The sequence below is a fragment of the Trachypithecus francoisi genome, unplaced genomic scaffold (genome assembly GCF_009764315.1).
Source record: "Trachypithecus francoisi isolate TF-2019V2 unplaced genomic scaffold, Tfra_2.0 Lachesis_group0, whole genome shotgun sequence".
Lineage (NCBI taxonomy): Eukaryota > Metazoa > Chordata > Mammalia > Primates > Cercopithecidae > Trachypithecus > Trachypithecus francoisi.
Genome location: NW_022681453.1, coordinates 88,371,620 through 88,386,937, shown reverse-complemented (window position 1 = coordinate 88,386,937; position 15,318 = coordinate 88,371,620). Strand labels below are relative to the sequence as shown.

The window sequence follows — 15,318 nt, the reverse complement described above, 5'->3', positions numbered from 1 at the left end:
ACAAAATTGCTCCCTGCTGAAACCTTTAATTGTCACACACAAAATTCTTTGAACATTCATTTTATAATCTGTAGTTCACTTTATTTTTATAAAGACCACTTTCTTCTTTTCTGTTAATGTGGGTTCAAAAATATTTATTTAATTCTGATGAGCTCGAAGACAATTAGAAAGTCATCTTTTTCCCAATGTTTATAGAAGCAAATCAGTTTTCAATCTCTACTTGATAAAGGCATACAACAGATTTCTAGATAGCTAATTCTGAGTGATTTAAAATGCCACCAATAAGTGTCATAAGTGATAATTTGCAACAAATTGTGTGTTTCTGAAGTTGCAAAGCATATTTGCACAACAAAATATTTAATAGCATTGTTCAAATTAATTTAGCAGGGCATTAAAAGGAATTTTAAAAAAATCTAGCATAATTTTATAAATTCTATTTTTAAAATGTCTAAATTTTATCAATTTTCCTGACATCTTTTGTGTGAACAATTCTGATTGTCAACACAGAAAAAACATTCAGATCATGAATTTTTCAAGCACTCTGTTCCTATTACTTTCAACATGCACCATAGGAAGTTCTTTAAAATGTAAAATTATAAGGTTTCCTTTCACGATCTCTTGTCTTTCAGTGTCCTCTTCTCTTTCCAAGCCTCCTTCCTAAGAATCTCCCATGTTCTCAGTGAGTCCCTGGCTGACCTAGGATCTCTTATTATTTGTTTGTTTAATCATCCAGATCCTAGACTTTCACAGGCAATGCTCTCAATTTCTTTATTCAAAACATGTTCTTAGCTGGCAATCACATTAGCCTAAAATCAGGCTGTTAAGGAAAAAAGGCAAACTACCCCTTCCTAAGAGACGTTTGTATTCTTTATATATTACTAATTCCTTTTACAGGCATATTGTTTTTTCTTCTTCCTTTTTTTTTTTTTTTTTTTTTTGGCAGGGTCTCACTCTGTTACCCGGGCTGGAGTGCAGTAGCATGACAATAGCTCACTGCAGCCTCAAACTTCAAACTCCTGGGCTCAAGTGAAACAATTCTCCTGCTTCTGCCTCCCTAGTAGTAGCTGGAATTACAAGCACGTGCCACAGCACCTAGCTTATTACTATTATTATTTTGTAAAAATGGGATCTCACTATGTTGCCAGGCTGGTCTTGAACTCTTGAGCTCAAGTGATTCTCCTGCCTCAGCCTCCCAAAGGGCTGGGATTACAAGTGGGAGCCACTGCACCAGGCCATACTGTATATCTATAAATGGTATTTTAGACATCAGATAACTTAGTAGATAGTGAGGATATTTGAATGGGGAACTCTTGATATATCAACCCCTGAGCATTCACCCACACTATCTTATGCACAACTGCAATCTTGGCAATAGGAAAGTAAAATGCAATCAGAACACAGCCTAAAACCCAGGAAATTCCTTTTCCTCTCTTTCTTCTGTACATCTTTCCATCACAGTTGTTTCCTTTAATTTTTGGCAGGCTGGGTCTTGACTTTGGCAAACCCTTTGTATGTCCCTTAGGGATGTGTGTGTAATCCTAATTTTTTGTTTATATCTCTCATTATTCACACCATGTGTTCTTAGAACAAGCTATTATACTTCTTGATGTCCCATTAGGAGCTCTGCTGGAATGAGGATGTTGTTTTTAGGATTTACTACCTCAAAAATACAGCTTTTCTGAGTTGCAGTGATAATTAACTTTAGGGAAGTTTATTTCTCCCTTCATGGCATAAAGGACTGTTCATGTCCACACTTTGCAAAAAACAGTGCTTCTGTGCAGCAAAGAAGGCAATAAACAAAATGAAAAGGCAGCCTATGCATTGAGAGAAAATATTTGCAAACCACATGTATCTGATAAAGGGTTAAGATCCAAAGTATATAAGGAACTTACACAAAATAGCAAAACAAAATAACACAACCACCCTCAACCCCAAACAACCTAATTAAAACATGGGCAAAGGACCTGAACAGACATTTCTCTAAAGAAGACATAAAAAATGGCTAACAGGTATAAAAAAAAAAAGTGCTCAACGTTACTGATCATCAGGGAAATGCAAAATTAAGACCACACTGAGATATCACCTCACTTCCGTTAGGATGGACATTAAGCAAAACGATAAAAGATAGGTGTTGGCAAGGGTGTGGAGAAAAGGAAATTCTTGTTTACTGTTGGGGTAGAAATGTAAACTGGTCCAGCTATTATAGAAAATGGTATGAAGTTTCCTCAAAAAATTAAAAATAGGCCGGGCGCAGTGGCTCAAGCCTGTAATCCCAGCACTTTGGGAGGCCGAGACGGGCGGATCACGAAGTCAGGAGATCGAGACCATCCTGGCTAACACGGTGAAACCCCGTCTCTACTAAAAAAAAAAAATACAAAAAAAAAAACTAGCCAGGTGACGTGGCGGGCGCCTGTAGTCCCAGCTACTTGGGAGGTTGAGGCAGGAGAATGGCATAAACCCAGGAGGCGGAGCTTGCAGTGAGCTGAGATCCGGCCACCGCACTCCACTCTGGGCGGCAGAGCGAGGCTCCGTCTCAAAAAAAAAAATTAAAAATGGAACTACCTTATGACTCAGCAATCTCTCTTCTGGACATACATCCAAAGGAAATGAAATCAGCACCTCATAGAGATACATGTAGTCCCACATTCACTCCAGCATTGTTCACAACAACCAAGGTATGGAAATGACTTAAATGTTCATGGATGAATGTATAAAGAAATTATGGTACACACACACTGGAGTATTATTCAGCCTTAAAAAAGGAGCTCCTGCCATTGCAATAACATGGATAAACCTGGAGGATATTATGCTAAATGAAATAAGCCAAGCACAGAAAGAAAAACACTGCATGATTTCACTCATGTGGAATCTAAAAAAAGTCACATATATAGAGAATAAAACTGTTTATGAGGGATGGGATGGAGAGGGGGAAATAGAGAAATGTAGAACAGAGGGTAAAAAGTTGCAGATGCATAGGATGAATAAGACTATAAATCTAATATAGAAAACAAGAACTATAATTACAATATTGTATATTAGAAAATTAAGATTTTTGGTACTCTTACCACATACACAAATGGTAACTATGCAAGAGGATGGATATTAATTTGCTTGAGTATAGGGACTTTTTCACTATGTATACATATAAGAAAACTTCATGTTGCCTGCTTGAAGCATATACAATAAAACATTAAAAAATTTTTATATGTAGTTTTTTTTTTTAAGAAACATGGTCTACTAAGTTGGTACATTTGTTGGGTAGGATTCTGCTTTGATTTGTTGGACATTTTCAAACATACTGGCTATCAGTCTCTTCACTGTGTCATATGGTTTGGCTGTGTCCCCACCCAAATCTCATCTTGAACTCCCACATGTTGTGGGAGGGGCCTGATGGGAGGCGATTGAATCATGGGGGCAGATCTTTCCCATGCTATTCTCGTGATAGTGAATAAGACTCACGAGATCTGATGGCTTTAAAAACAGGAGTTTGCCTGCACAAGCTCTCTCTCTCTTTGCCTGCTGCCATCCATGTAAGACATGACTTGCTCCTCCTTGCCTTCCATCATAAATGTGAGGCTTCTCCAGCCATGTGAAACTATACGTCCAATTAAACCTCTTTGTAAATTGCTCAGTCTCGGGTATGTCTTTACCTGCAGTGTGAAAATGGACTAATACAGTAAGAAATTCTCCATGTGTTAAATTTTCTATGCGTTCTATCTGTTATCATTAGCATCAATACTTTAAGAGACCAGGTCTTGCTCTGTTGCCCAGGCTGGAGTCCAGTGGTGCAATCAGAGCTCACTGAAACCTCAAACTCACAGACTTAAGTGATCCTCCTGCCTCAGCCTTCTGAGTAGTTAGGACTACAAGCATGTGCCATCATGCCTGGCTATTTTTTTTATTTTAGTATTTTTTTAAAGATGGGGTCTTGCTAGATTACCTATGCTTGTCTTGCATTGCTAAGTCTCAAACGATTCCCTGGCTTCAGCCTCCCCAAGTGCTGGGGTTACAGGCATGAACCACCCCATCTTGCCCCATGTATTCAATTTAAGGTAGGCATTTCCCTCAAAAGCCAAGTTTAAAAACATATTTACTATTTTCATAGTTTTAATTACTTGCATTTTACTATTTGCATTTAATGTTCTGTATTAAAATCATACTTAATTCTCGGCTTTTAGTGAATCATATCAGAAAAGCAAAACTAAAAACAAATCACAAGACAAAAATTCACTCTAATTCCTTACAGAAAGCAAAAATGCTAAATTGGTATTATGGTAGCATGCAGGACTTTAAAACAGTTTTTAAAAGATTAGGAAACATCACTCAAGACTAAGCACTGAGTAATAGACCATGACATCTTCCAGTTCAAAACTGACAGCAATGGTCTGAGAAACGCCCCTGCTCATTTTCTGTCTCCTTCACAAACCCTGCTTTCTGTAGTTCTGATGGACACATTAGGGACCCAATCAATAAGAGATTACAAAAGATACAGTCTCTGGGCAGAGAACAGGATAATGCAAGAGTCCCGAGCTTTAACTCTTCCAAACACAGATTCACTGAGGGAACTTAATTTGGAAGCATCCTGGCAGCATCACATTTACATGATGTAGGGTTGGGTCACAAGGTTTTATAGCTAAAGGGAGGTGATCAAGTCTGATGTACAAATTAAGAAAATGAAGTCCAGAGTTACTTATCTATTTTCTGGGAAGTAACTCACTCTAGGACTACTAGATATGACTATTTTAAAATAAAAATATAAGGATTGCACAAAATCACAAAGATATATTGGCAAATATTTTCATATCTTACTAAGATGTTGAACCATAAGTTTTGAAAATTTTTCCAAACTTATAGCTGGATTGCCTCAGATCAGACAAGCAAAAAATGAAAAAAATTAACTTAAACTTTCAGGTAACACTATTTATGCAAAGTTAAATGTCTGGATATTTGAAAAACACATGAAGAGATACCAATTTCTTTTCAGGTTTTTTAAAAAAAATTAAGTAGCTTGACATTAAGTGGACAAAACTTCTAAACATCTCTACATGGCCCTATTCCCTAAAGAAGAAAATTGGAAACAAGAAAAATACATCAACATTTGATATCTCGTTAGATATGATGTCTTTTTTTTCCCCCAGTACATCTCCAGGGCAGGGAGGGAAAGGGGGAAGAAGGAAATGAGTTATTGGCTTGTGGGATCCGCACTGTACCAGCAGCTACTTGTCAGGAACATCAACGGCTTGTTCCCAGCGGATGCATGCTCTTGATAACAGAGAGATCACACCAAGCCCTGGCCTGACCAGAGGGTCTGCCCACCTAGGACCCCAGCCTATTGCCATGTTTCGCGGTATTTTATTGAATTAAAAAATATTCGGATTATATCTTATTTATCATTTCTTCTCTCTCTCTCAAAGCCAAAAAAGAGGAAATATCAACAGAAGGGGACAGGTAAGGCCCCCAGTAAGGGAGAAGAAAGTAAGTGCCTTATCTGAGGTCCCAGTATGAGCAGGTGCCGTGTCTGGGTAATTCACCATCATAGCCCCCAGCAACCTGTGGTTCTGACATAGGGTAACACATAGTATTTGTTGAATGAATGTTGCCAAACAGGGGCTTGGGCTCCGTTTCTTTATCCATACAATGTGCTGGATTCAATCATTTATTAAACATTAAAGTTTATAGCCAGTGCCTAGCTCAGGGAATACATTCTGTATTCTTAAGGCTTGTTCAATTTCTACTGCACTATTTCTTCCAAATTTATTAACAGCCCAAGGCATTCTCTAGAGACATTGGAGGGGTGGTTCTCAAAGTGTGGTTCCTATACCAGCAGTGTCAGTATCACCTGGAAACTTGTCAGAAATGCAAATTCTGGATCTACTGAATCTAATTCTGGAGGTGGGTAGGGGGAGTGGGGTGGCAGCAGTCTTGGTGTTAAGCCCTCCAGGTGCTCCTGATGTTTGATCAAGGTTGAGATTCTCTGCTAAGAGACAATTCAGAGCCTAATTTGATACTCAAATGCAGCAACCAACTCAGCCCAGTGACCTCCACATTTATTCCCTGGCCCCTTTTTAAGTGGATTTTCTGTTTTTTTCTTTTACTGTTATGTTTTAAGGTTTTTTAAACACTGAACTCATAACCGGTTCTTTCTAGAAATAAGAAGCAGTATAATCTCAAGTAAATAATTCTAATGAATCTGAATTTCACATCAATTCTCATTGAAAATACCTAGTCGCCCCTTAATATTATAGTAAGTATAATTCAGAATTACTTTATTAGAAAATTATACATATATATTTATATTTTGAAGAATTTCATAAACATTCACTCTTATTTCATACATATAAATATACCTTATATAAATATGTACATATAAAATAATTATTTTCTTATGGAATGTTATTTATAATGAGTACTTCCAACACTCCAACCTCCTTACCTCTACTTTTTTACTTTTAGATCCTCAAACAGCTCATTTGCAAGACTCTTTGGATCTACTAAGAATATCGTGCTAGTACTCAGTCATTGCAAAGTTTAAATACAAAACTTTTCTGCTTACCTAATTGTGTCTTGAGTGCATCTGAAATCTCAAACATTAGGGATGCAGGAAGTTTTACAGTAGTTTCATTAAGACCTGGAATAATAAGATGGACTGCAAGGAAATAGACGTAAATAAGGTAAGGGGAAGAAAGTGCATCATGACATAAAATGAAGTTCAGCACATCAGATACTATAAACTATGAAGCGTAGCGCTTATTTTGCTTAGTAAATTTTAACCCAAACTTTAAAACATTGGAAAAAATATCACCACACATTTTAAATAGAATGTTTTTCATATTTAACCAAACTACTAAAATCCTCTGGCTTTCAATCCATAGACTCAAAATTGTAAAATGGCTGCTTAAGGTGTGTGGTGAACAATGATCATTATCAATAATAATGATTTTTAAAAGAGCAGTTCGGTCCACTCTGTGGGGCAGGTAGGACAGGTGCCATCATTCCCACTGCACCTGTGCTACAGCTATCTCTTTAACACACCATGATAAAGATAGCATGGCTTGGCTCCTAGCCTGGAATGGACACCAGCCAGGATGCTAAACAGTGAAAGGAAGTGAACCACATCAGTTAAACAGAACTACTCACACTGCAATACTCCAGAAAAGCCCTATTCTCTAAAGATAGCCCGATTTGCTGAATCTAAGCCTAGATTTCAAGATCCACTCACCTAGTATCACTCCTCCCAAGGGAGCTTTTTCTGGGGATTTAGTTGAATCCTTGTGAGTAACATTCTGAATCACTGTTGAAATACAAATAGACTGTGTGAGGGGGTGGGAAATACGAGGCAGTAAGAAGCTACTAATGTGAAGTCATCTGTGCTGGAAAAGCCTTGATCTAACTTTATTAATACAAAGCAACTCAGTGGGCTGGCTATGTAGCCAACAGAAGGGTTGGAAGGCATATCTTACCTTAACACCTGTGCCTTTAACTAATGAAAGGCTATTATTCTATCATAAGGTGTTCCTTTCTAATTACTGGAAAATTTTCTTCCTAACTCTATTCTCTGAAACCTTCCTTTTCCCCAAATCAATCAGTACTAGCACAAAATGAGGTGATGACTCAGCAATAAAAGTTTAGAAAACTTATTTTCTCAAAGCAGAGTCTTTGAGTAATATCAACACTGACTCTGTTTGGAGAATACACTTGGGATGTTGTGTTTTCTGAAAATGAAGAACTATTTTTTTAAGGGCTCTGTCCCTTCTACCAATAAACTTTCTGGAAATAATAGATTTTAATAATTTGAAAAACCAGAAGCCAAAACAAAAACAATCAGATACTGAAATGAAATGCCATTATAATTCTGGAAACCTGGACATCTTTACTTTCCTTAAAGTGGCCACTAAATCAGCTTTCATTTTCATTAATGAAAATATCCTATCAAGGGATTTCTTCGGGTATGACAACTTAATCCTGGGCAAAGCGCCACATATTTGACTTGTTTTAAAAAATTTAATACTTGTGATGGTTGCTTTGTCCTTAGTTGTCTGACCAGTGTGACCAGCCCAAGGCTTGGCGTATTGGTAAAAGAGCCAAAATTATCCATTAACTTCCAATTTACTAGACCATTATATTTTCTTTGAACTTTTTCTAAAAAAAAAAAAAAATCAATAAAAAATTTGAGAAAATTTGTGCCATGTTTGATTACCTTAGCTAAAAGTATATTAAAGATTGCTCTAAACACATTTCCAGAGCAGACAAATTACCTTGCTTGATGATTGTTATTGGGATTAGCTTCCTTGGGACATATGCTGGCTGAAAAGAGAAGAATAAAGTCAGCTTTTCAGTCACTGTAAATCACTTTCTGTTCTTTAAAACATATCAGAGAACTGGAAGTAGCCCTTTCTTGTCTTCAATGAAGACTCCTGTGACACTGGTTTAATAGTTGCTGGTGGCGGGGCGTGGTGGCTCACGCCTGTAATCCCAGCACTTTGAGAGGCCAAGGCAGGTGGATCACTTGAGGTCAGGAGTTCCAGACCAGCCTGGCCAACATGATGAAACCCCCATCTCTACTAAAAAAAAAAAAAAAAAAAAAAAAAAAAATAGCCGGGCATGGTGGCAGGCACCTGTAATCTCAGCTACTCGGGAGGCTGAGGCAGGAGAATTGATGGAACCTGGGAGGCAGAGGTTGCAATGAGCCGAGATCGTGCCATTACACTTCAGCCTGGGTGACAACAGCGACACTCCATCTTAAAAAAAGTTGTTGGTTAGATTGTTAGTACATCCACCTGCCTCTACGTTATTGGATTCACTTGGTTTCCCTCATAAATATCCCAAGGTTTGACAGAAGCAGTTTCTTCAGAACTCCCATTAGTTCACTTTACTTAGAAACTGCAATGGAAAGAAACCAAATCTTCTGTATTGAATATTAGTTTATTTTTATTACATTTGAGATATGATACCACCAAATTGCTTTTACAGTTCCTCTCAAAAAGATGCTAAACTACCTATTATCTTCGAAAACCAATCAAGATCAATTGTTTGAGTGTACCCAACTGCTGCTGCTGCTGCTGTTACTACAGCTACCACAACCAGCATGAGCTCCCAACACCAAGCACTTATTGCTCAAGAAAGCAGAGCAAGGACTCAGATCCAGACATTTCTTATTCCACAGCCTGTACTTTCAACCATTCTGCACGTGTTTATACACAAGGGACCTCAGAATCAGAAGGATGTACCCCAGAGGACTCTGCTTCCTCTCTTCACCCAAATTACCTTAGAAGTCCCACAGGAGGTTCTGATGTCATAAAGGAGCCTGAACTAGGGATGGGTGTAGACTTTAAAGCAGAGTCATTGCCAGACATAATCATGAGGCCAAGGATAAGACAGACTAGAGGGACACAGGGCAGGTGAGGAGAAAGGCAGAAAATTGTATACAGGAGAATTAGAGTTGAGTTGAAAGGGCAAGATGGATGTCCACTTTTTGATACTTGGTTTAGCCTGTATACATGATACAGGTATGGCAGTATGGCATATACTAGACCTGCTAGATCATCAAGGAGGTGCTGAATATGAGCTGCTTACCAGATAGGTGTTTACCTGATTACCAAATCCTTTCAAGGGCAAACACCTAGTAGTGAGCAAAATATACTTTTTGACATACCACCATTTTCATAAGTGTTTTACCCCTGGTAAAGAAGGGACAATACACCAAGCTTACTCTTGGCTATTTTTCTTATATTAAGGTTCTTATGTTCTAAAAAATCACAACAAATAAAAGTTTACTATCATTAGAGTATTTTTTAAGAGGGGTGTCTGCATGCATTGACTCAATTATTTCCTCCTTAGCAACCCAGTCTAAGGAATTAATCAAAGACAGTGTTTACTATCATAATTTAAAATAAATTTATTGGGGGCGGAGCAAGATGGCCGAATAGGAACAGCTCCAGTCTCCAACTCCCAGCGCGAGCGACACGGAAGACCGGTGATTTCTGCATTTTTAACTGAGGTACTGGGGTCATCTCACTAGGGAGTGCTGGACAATCGGTGCTGGTCAGCTGCTGTAGCCCGACCAGTGAGAGCTGAAGTAGGGCGAGGCATCGCCTCACCTGGGAAGCGCAAGGGGGAAGGGAATCCCTTTTCCTAGCCGGGGAACTGAGACACACAACACCTGGAAAATCGGGTAACTTCCACCCCAATATTGCACTTTAAGTAAACGGGCACACCAGGAGAATATATCCCACACCTGGCCGGGAGGGTCCCACGCCCACAGAGCCTCCCTCATTGCTAACACAGCAGTCTGCGATCTAACCCCAAGGCAGCAGCCAGGCTGGGGGAGGGGCGCCTGCCATTGCTGAGGCTTAAGTAGGTAAACAAAGCCGCTGGGAAGCTCGAACTGGGTGGAGCTCACAGCAGCTCAAGGAAACCTGCCTGTCTCTGTAGACTCCACCTCTGGGGACAGGGCACAGATAAATAACAACAACAAAAAAGCAGCAGAATCTCTGCAGATGCAAACGACTCTGTCTGACAGCGTTGCAGAGAGCAGTGTATCTCCCAACACAGAGGTTGAGATCTGAGAAGGGACAGACTGCCTGCTCAAGTGGGTCCCTGACTCCTGAGTAGCCTAACTGGGAGACATCCCTCACTGGGGGCAGTCTGACACCCCACACCTCACAGGGTGGAGTACACCCCTGAGAGGAAGCTTCCAAAGTAAGAATCAGAAAGGTACACTCGCTGTTCAGCAATATTCTATCTTCCACAACCTCTGCTGCTGATACCCAGGCAAACAGGGACTGGAGTGGACCTCAAGCAATCTCCAACAGACCTACAGCTGAGGGTCCTGTCAGAAGGAAAACTATCAAACAGGAAGGACACCTCTACCAAAACCCCATCAGTACATCACCATCATCAAAGACCAGAGACAGATAAAACCACAAAGATGGGGAAAAAGCAGGGCAGAAAAGCTGGAAATTCAAAAAATAAGAGCGCATCTCCCCCTGCAAAGGAGCGCGGCCCATCGCCAGCAACGGATCAAAGCTGGTCAGAGAATGACTTTGACGAGATGAGAGAAGAAGGCTTCAGTCCATCAAACTTCTCAGAGTTAAAGGAGGAATTAAGTACCCAGCGCAAAGAAACTAAAAATCTTGAAAAAAGAGTGGAAGAATTGACAGCTAGACTAATTAATGCAGAGAAGGTCATAAACGAACTGACAGAGATGAAAACCAGGACATGAGAAATACGTGACAAATGCACAAGCTTCAGTAACCGACTCGATCAACTGGAAGAAAGAGTATCAGCGATTGAGGATCAAATGAATGAAATGAAGTGAGAAGAGAAACCAAAAGAAAAAAGAAGAAAAAGAAATGAACAAAGCCTGCAAGAAGTATGGGATTATGTAAAAAGACCAAATCTACGTCTGATTGGGGTGCCTGAAAGTGAGGGGGAAAATGGAACCAAGTTGGAAAACACTCTTCAGGATATCATCCAGAGAACTTCCCAACCTAGTAGGGCAGGCCAACATTCAAATTCAGGAAATACAGAGAACGCCACAAAGATACTCCTCCAGAAGAGCAACTCCAAGACACATAATTGCCAGATTCACCAAAGTTGAAATGAAGGAAAAAATCTTAAGGGCAGCCAGAGAGAAAGGTCGGGTTACCCACAAAGGGAAGCCCATCAGAATAACAGCAGATCTCTCGACAGAAACTCTCCAAGCCAGAAGAGAGTGGGGGCCAATATTCAATGTTCTTAAAGAAAAGAATTTTCAACCCAAAATTTCATATCCAGCCAAACTAAGTTTCATAAGTGAAGGAGAAATAAAATCCTTTACAGATAAGCAAATGCTTAGAGATTTTGTCACCACCAGGCCTGCCTTACAAGAGACCCTGAAGGAAGCCCTAAACATGGAAAGGAACAACCGGTACCAGCCATTGCAAAAACATGCCAAAATGTAAAGACCATCGAGGCTAGGAAGAAACTACATCAACTAACGAGCAAAATAACCAGTTACTATCATAATGGCAGGATCAAGTTCACACATAACAATATAACCTTAAATGTCAATGGACTAAATGCTCCAATTAAAAGACACAGACTGGCAAACTGGATCAAGAGTCAAGACCCATCAGTCTGCTGTATTCAGGAGACCCATCTCACATGCAGAGACATACATAGGCTCAAAATAAATGGATGGAGGAAGATCTACCAAGCAAATGGAGAACAAAAAAAAGCAGGGGTTGCAATCCTAGTCTCTGATAAAACAGACTTTAAACCATCAAAGATCAAAAGAGACAAAGAAGGCCATTACATAATGGTAAAGGGATCAATTCAACAGGAAGAGCTAACTCTCCTAAATATATATGCACCCAATACAGGAGCACCCAGATTCATAAAGCAAGTCCGTAGAGATTTACAAAGAGACTTAGACTCCCATACAATAATAATGGGAGACTTCAGCACTCCACTGTCAACATTAGACAGATCAACGAAACAGAAAGTTAACAAGGATATCCAGGAATTGAACTCATCTCTGCACCAAGCGGACCTAATAGACATCTATAGAACTCTCCACCCCAAATCAACAGAATATACATTCTTCTCAGCACCACATCACACTTATTCCAAAATTGACCACATAATTGGAAGTAAAGCACTCCTTAGCAAATGTAAAAGAACAGAAATTATAACAAACTGTCTCTCAGACCACAGTGCAATCAAACTAGAACTCAGGACTAAGAAACTCAATCAAAACCGCTCAACTACATGGAAACTGAACAACCTGCTCCTGAATGACTACTGGGTACATAACGAAATGAAAGCAGAAATAAAGACGTTCTTTGAAACCAATGAGAACAAAGATACAACATACCAGAATCTCTGGGACACATTTAAAGCAGTGTGTAGAGGGAATTTATAGCACTAAATGCCCACAAGAGAAAGCAGAAAGATCTAAAATTGACACTCTAACATCACAATTAAAAGAATTAGAGAGGCAAGAGCAAACACATTCAAAAGCTAGCAGAAGGCAAGAAATAACTAAGATCAGAGCAGAACTGAAGGAGATAGAGACACAAAAAACCCTCCAAAAAATCAATGAATCCAGGAGTTGGTTTTTTGAAAAGATCAACAAAATTGACAACCACTAGCAAGACTAATAAAGAAGAAAAGAGAGAGGAATCAAATAGATGCAATAAAACATGATAAAGGGGATATCACCACCGACCCCACAGAAATACAAACAACCATCAGAGAATACTATAAATGCCTCTACGCAAATCAACTAGAAAATCTAGAAGAAATGGATAATTTCCTGGACACTTACAGTCTCCCAAGACTAAACCAGGAAGAAGTTGAATCCCTGAATAGGCCAATAGCAGGCTCTGAAATTGAGGCAATAATTAATAGCCTACCCACCAAAAAAAGTCCAGGACCAGATGGATTCACAGCTGAATTCTACCAGAGGTACAAGGAGGAGCTGGTACCATTCCTTCTGAAACTATTCCAATCAATAGAAAAAGAGGGAATCCTCCCTAACTCTTTTTATGAGGCCAACATCATCCTGATACCAAAGCCTGGCAGAGAAACAACAAAAAAAGAGAATTTTAGACCAATATCCCTGATGAACATCGATGCAAAAATCCTCAATAAAATACTGGCAAACCAGATTCAGCAGCACATCAAAAAGCTTATCCACCATGATCAAGTGGGCTTCATCCCTGGGATGCAAGGCTGGTTCAACATTCGCAAATCAATAAACGTAATCCAGCATATAAACAGAACCAAAGACAAGAACCACATGATTATCTCAATAGATGCAGAAAAGGCTTTTGACAAAATTCAACAGCCTTTCATGCTAAAAACGCTCAATAAATTCGGTATTGATGGAACGTACCCAAAAAATATAAGAGCTATTTATGACAAACCCACAGCCAATATCATACTGAATGGGCAAAAACTGGAAAAATTCCCTTTGAAAACTGGCACAAGACAGGGATGCCCTCTCTCACCACTCCTATTCAACATAGTGTTGGAAGTTCTGGCTAGGGCAATCAGGCAAGAGAAAGAAATCAAGGGTATCCAGTTAGAAAAGAAGAAGTCAAATTGTCCCTGTTTGCAGATGACATGATTGTATATTTAGAAAACCCCATCGTCTCAGCCCAAAATCTCCTTAAGCTGATAAGCAACTTCAGCAAAGTCTCAGGATACAAAATTAATGTGCAAAAATCACAAGCATTCTTATACACCAGTAACAGACAAACAGAGAGCCAAATCATGAATGAACTTCCATTCACAATGCTTCAAAGAGAATAAAATACCTAGGAATCCAGCTTACAAGGGATGTCAAGGACCTCTTCAAGGAGAACTACAAACCACTGCTCAGTGAAATAAAAGAGGACACAAACAAATGGAAGAACATACCATGCTCATGGATAGGAAGAATCAATATCATGAAAATGGCCATACTGCCCAAGGTGATTTATAGATTCAATGCCATCCCCATCAAGCTACCAATGAGTTTCTTCACAGAATTGGAAAAAACTGCTTTAAAGTTCATATGGAACCAAAACAGAGCCCGCATTGCCAAGACAATCTGAAGTCAAAAGGACAATGCTGGAGGCGTCACGCTACCTGACTTCAAACTATACTACAAGGCTACAGCAACCAAAACAGCATGGTACTGGTACCACAACAGAGATATAGACCAATGGAACAGAACAGAGTCCTCAGAAATAATACCACACATCTACAGCCATCTGATCTTTGACAAACCTGAGAGAAACAAGAAATGGGGAAAGGATTCCCTATTAATAAATGGTGCTGGGAAAATTGGCTAGCCATAAGTAGAAAGCTGAAACTGGATCCTTTCCTTACTCCTTATACGAAGATTAATTCAAGATGGATTAGAGACTTAAATGTTAGACCTAATACCATAAAAACCCTAGAAGAAAAGCTAGGTAGTACCATTCAGGACATAGGCATGGGCAAGGACTTCATGTCTAAAACACCAAAAGCAACGGCAGCAAAAGCCAAAATTGACAAATGGGATCTATTAAACTAAAGAGCTTCTGCACAGCAAAAGAAACTACCATCAGAGTGAACAGGCAACCTACAGAATGGGAGAAAATTTTGCAATCTACTCATCTGACAAAGGGCTAATATCCAGAATCTACAAAGAACTCAAACAAATCTACAAGAAAAAAACAAACAACCCCATCCAAAAGTGGGCAAAGGATATGAACAGACATTTCTCAAAAGAAGACATTCATACAGCCAACAGACACATGAAAAAATGCTCATCATCACTGGCCATCAGAGAAATGCAAATCAAAA

The 15,318-nt window shown here is 39.3% G+C and overlaps 1 protein-coding gene across 28 annotated transcripts in view; it reads right to left on the bottom strand.

Annotated features, from left to right (window-relative positions):
* ABI3BP (ABI family member 3 binding protein) overlaps positions 1 to 15,318 on the bottom strand; it is a 262,627-nt gene that overhangs the window by 121,013 nt on the left and 126,296 nt on the right. For all 28 annotated transcript variants that reach the window (XM_033211435.1, XM_033211443.1, XM_033211438.1 and 25 more), the window contains exons 7-9: positions 8,256 to 8,304; positions 7,220 to 7,291; positions 6,554 to 6,646 (exon numbers count right to left, since the gene is read on the bottom strand). In XM_033211435.1, coding sequence (XP_033067326.1) covers positions 6,554 to 6,646; positions 7,220 to 7,291; positions 8,256 to 8,304 — 214 coding nt within the window. The remainder of the gene's footprint in view (positions 1 to 6,553; positions 6,647 to 7,219; positions 7,292 to 8,255; positions 8,305 to 15,318) is intronic.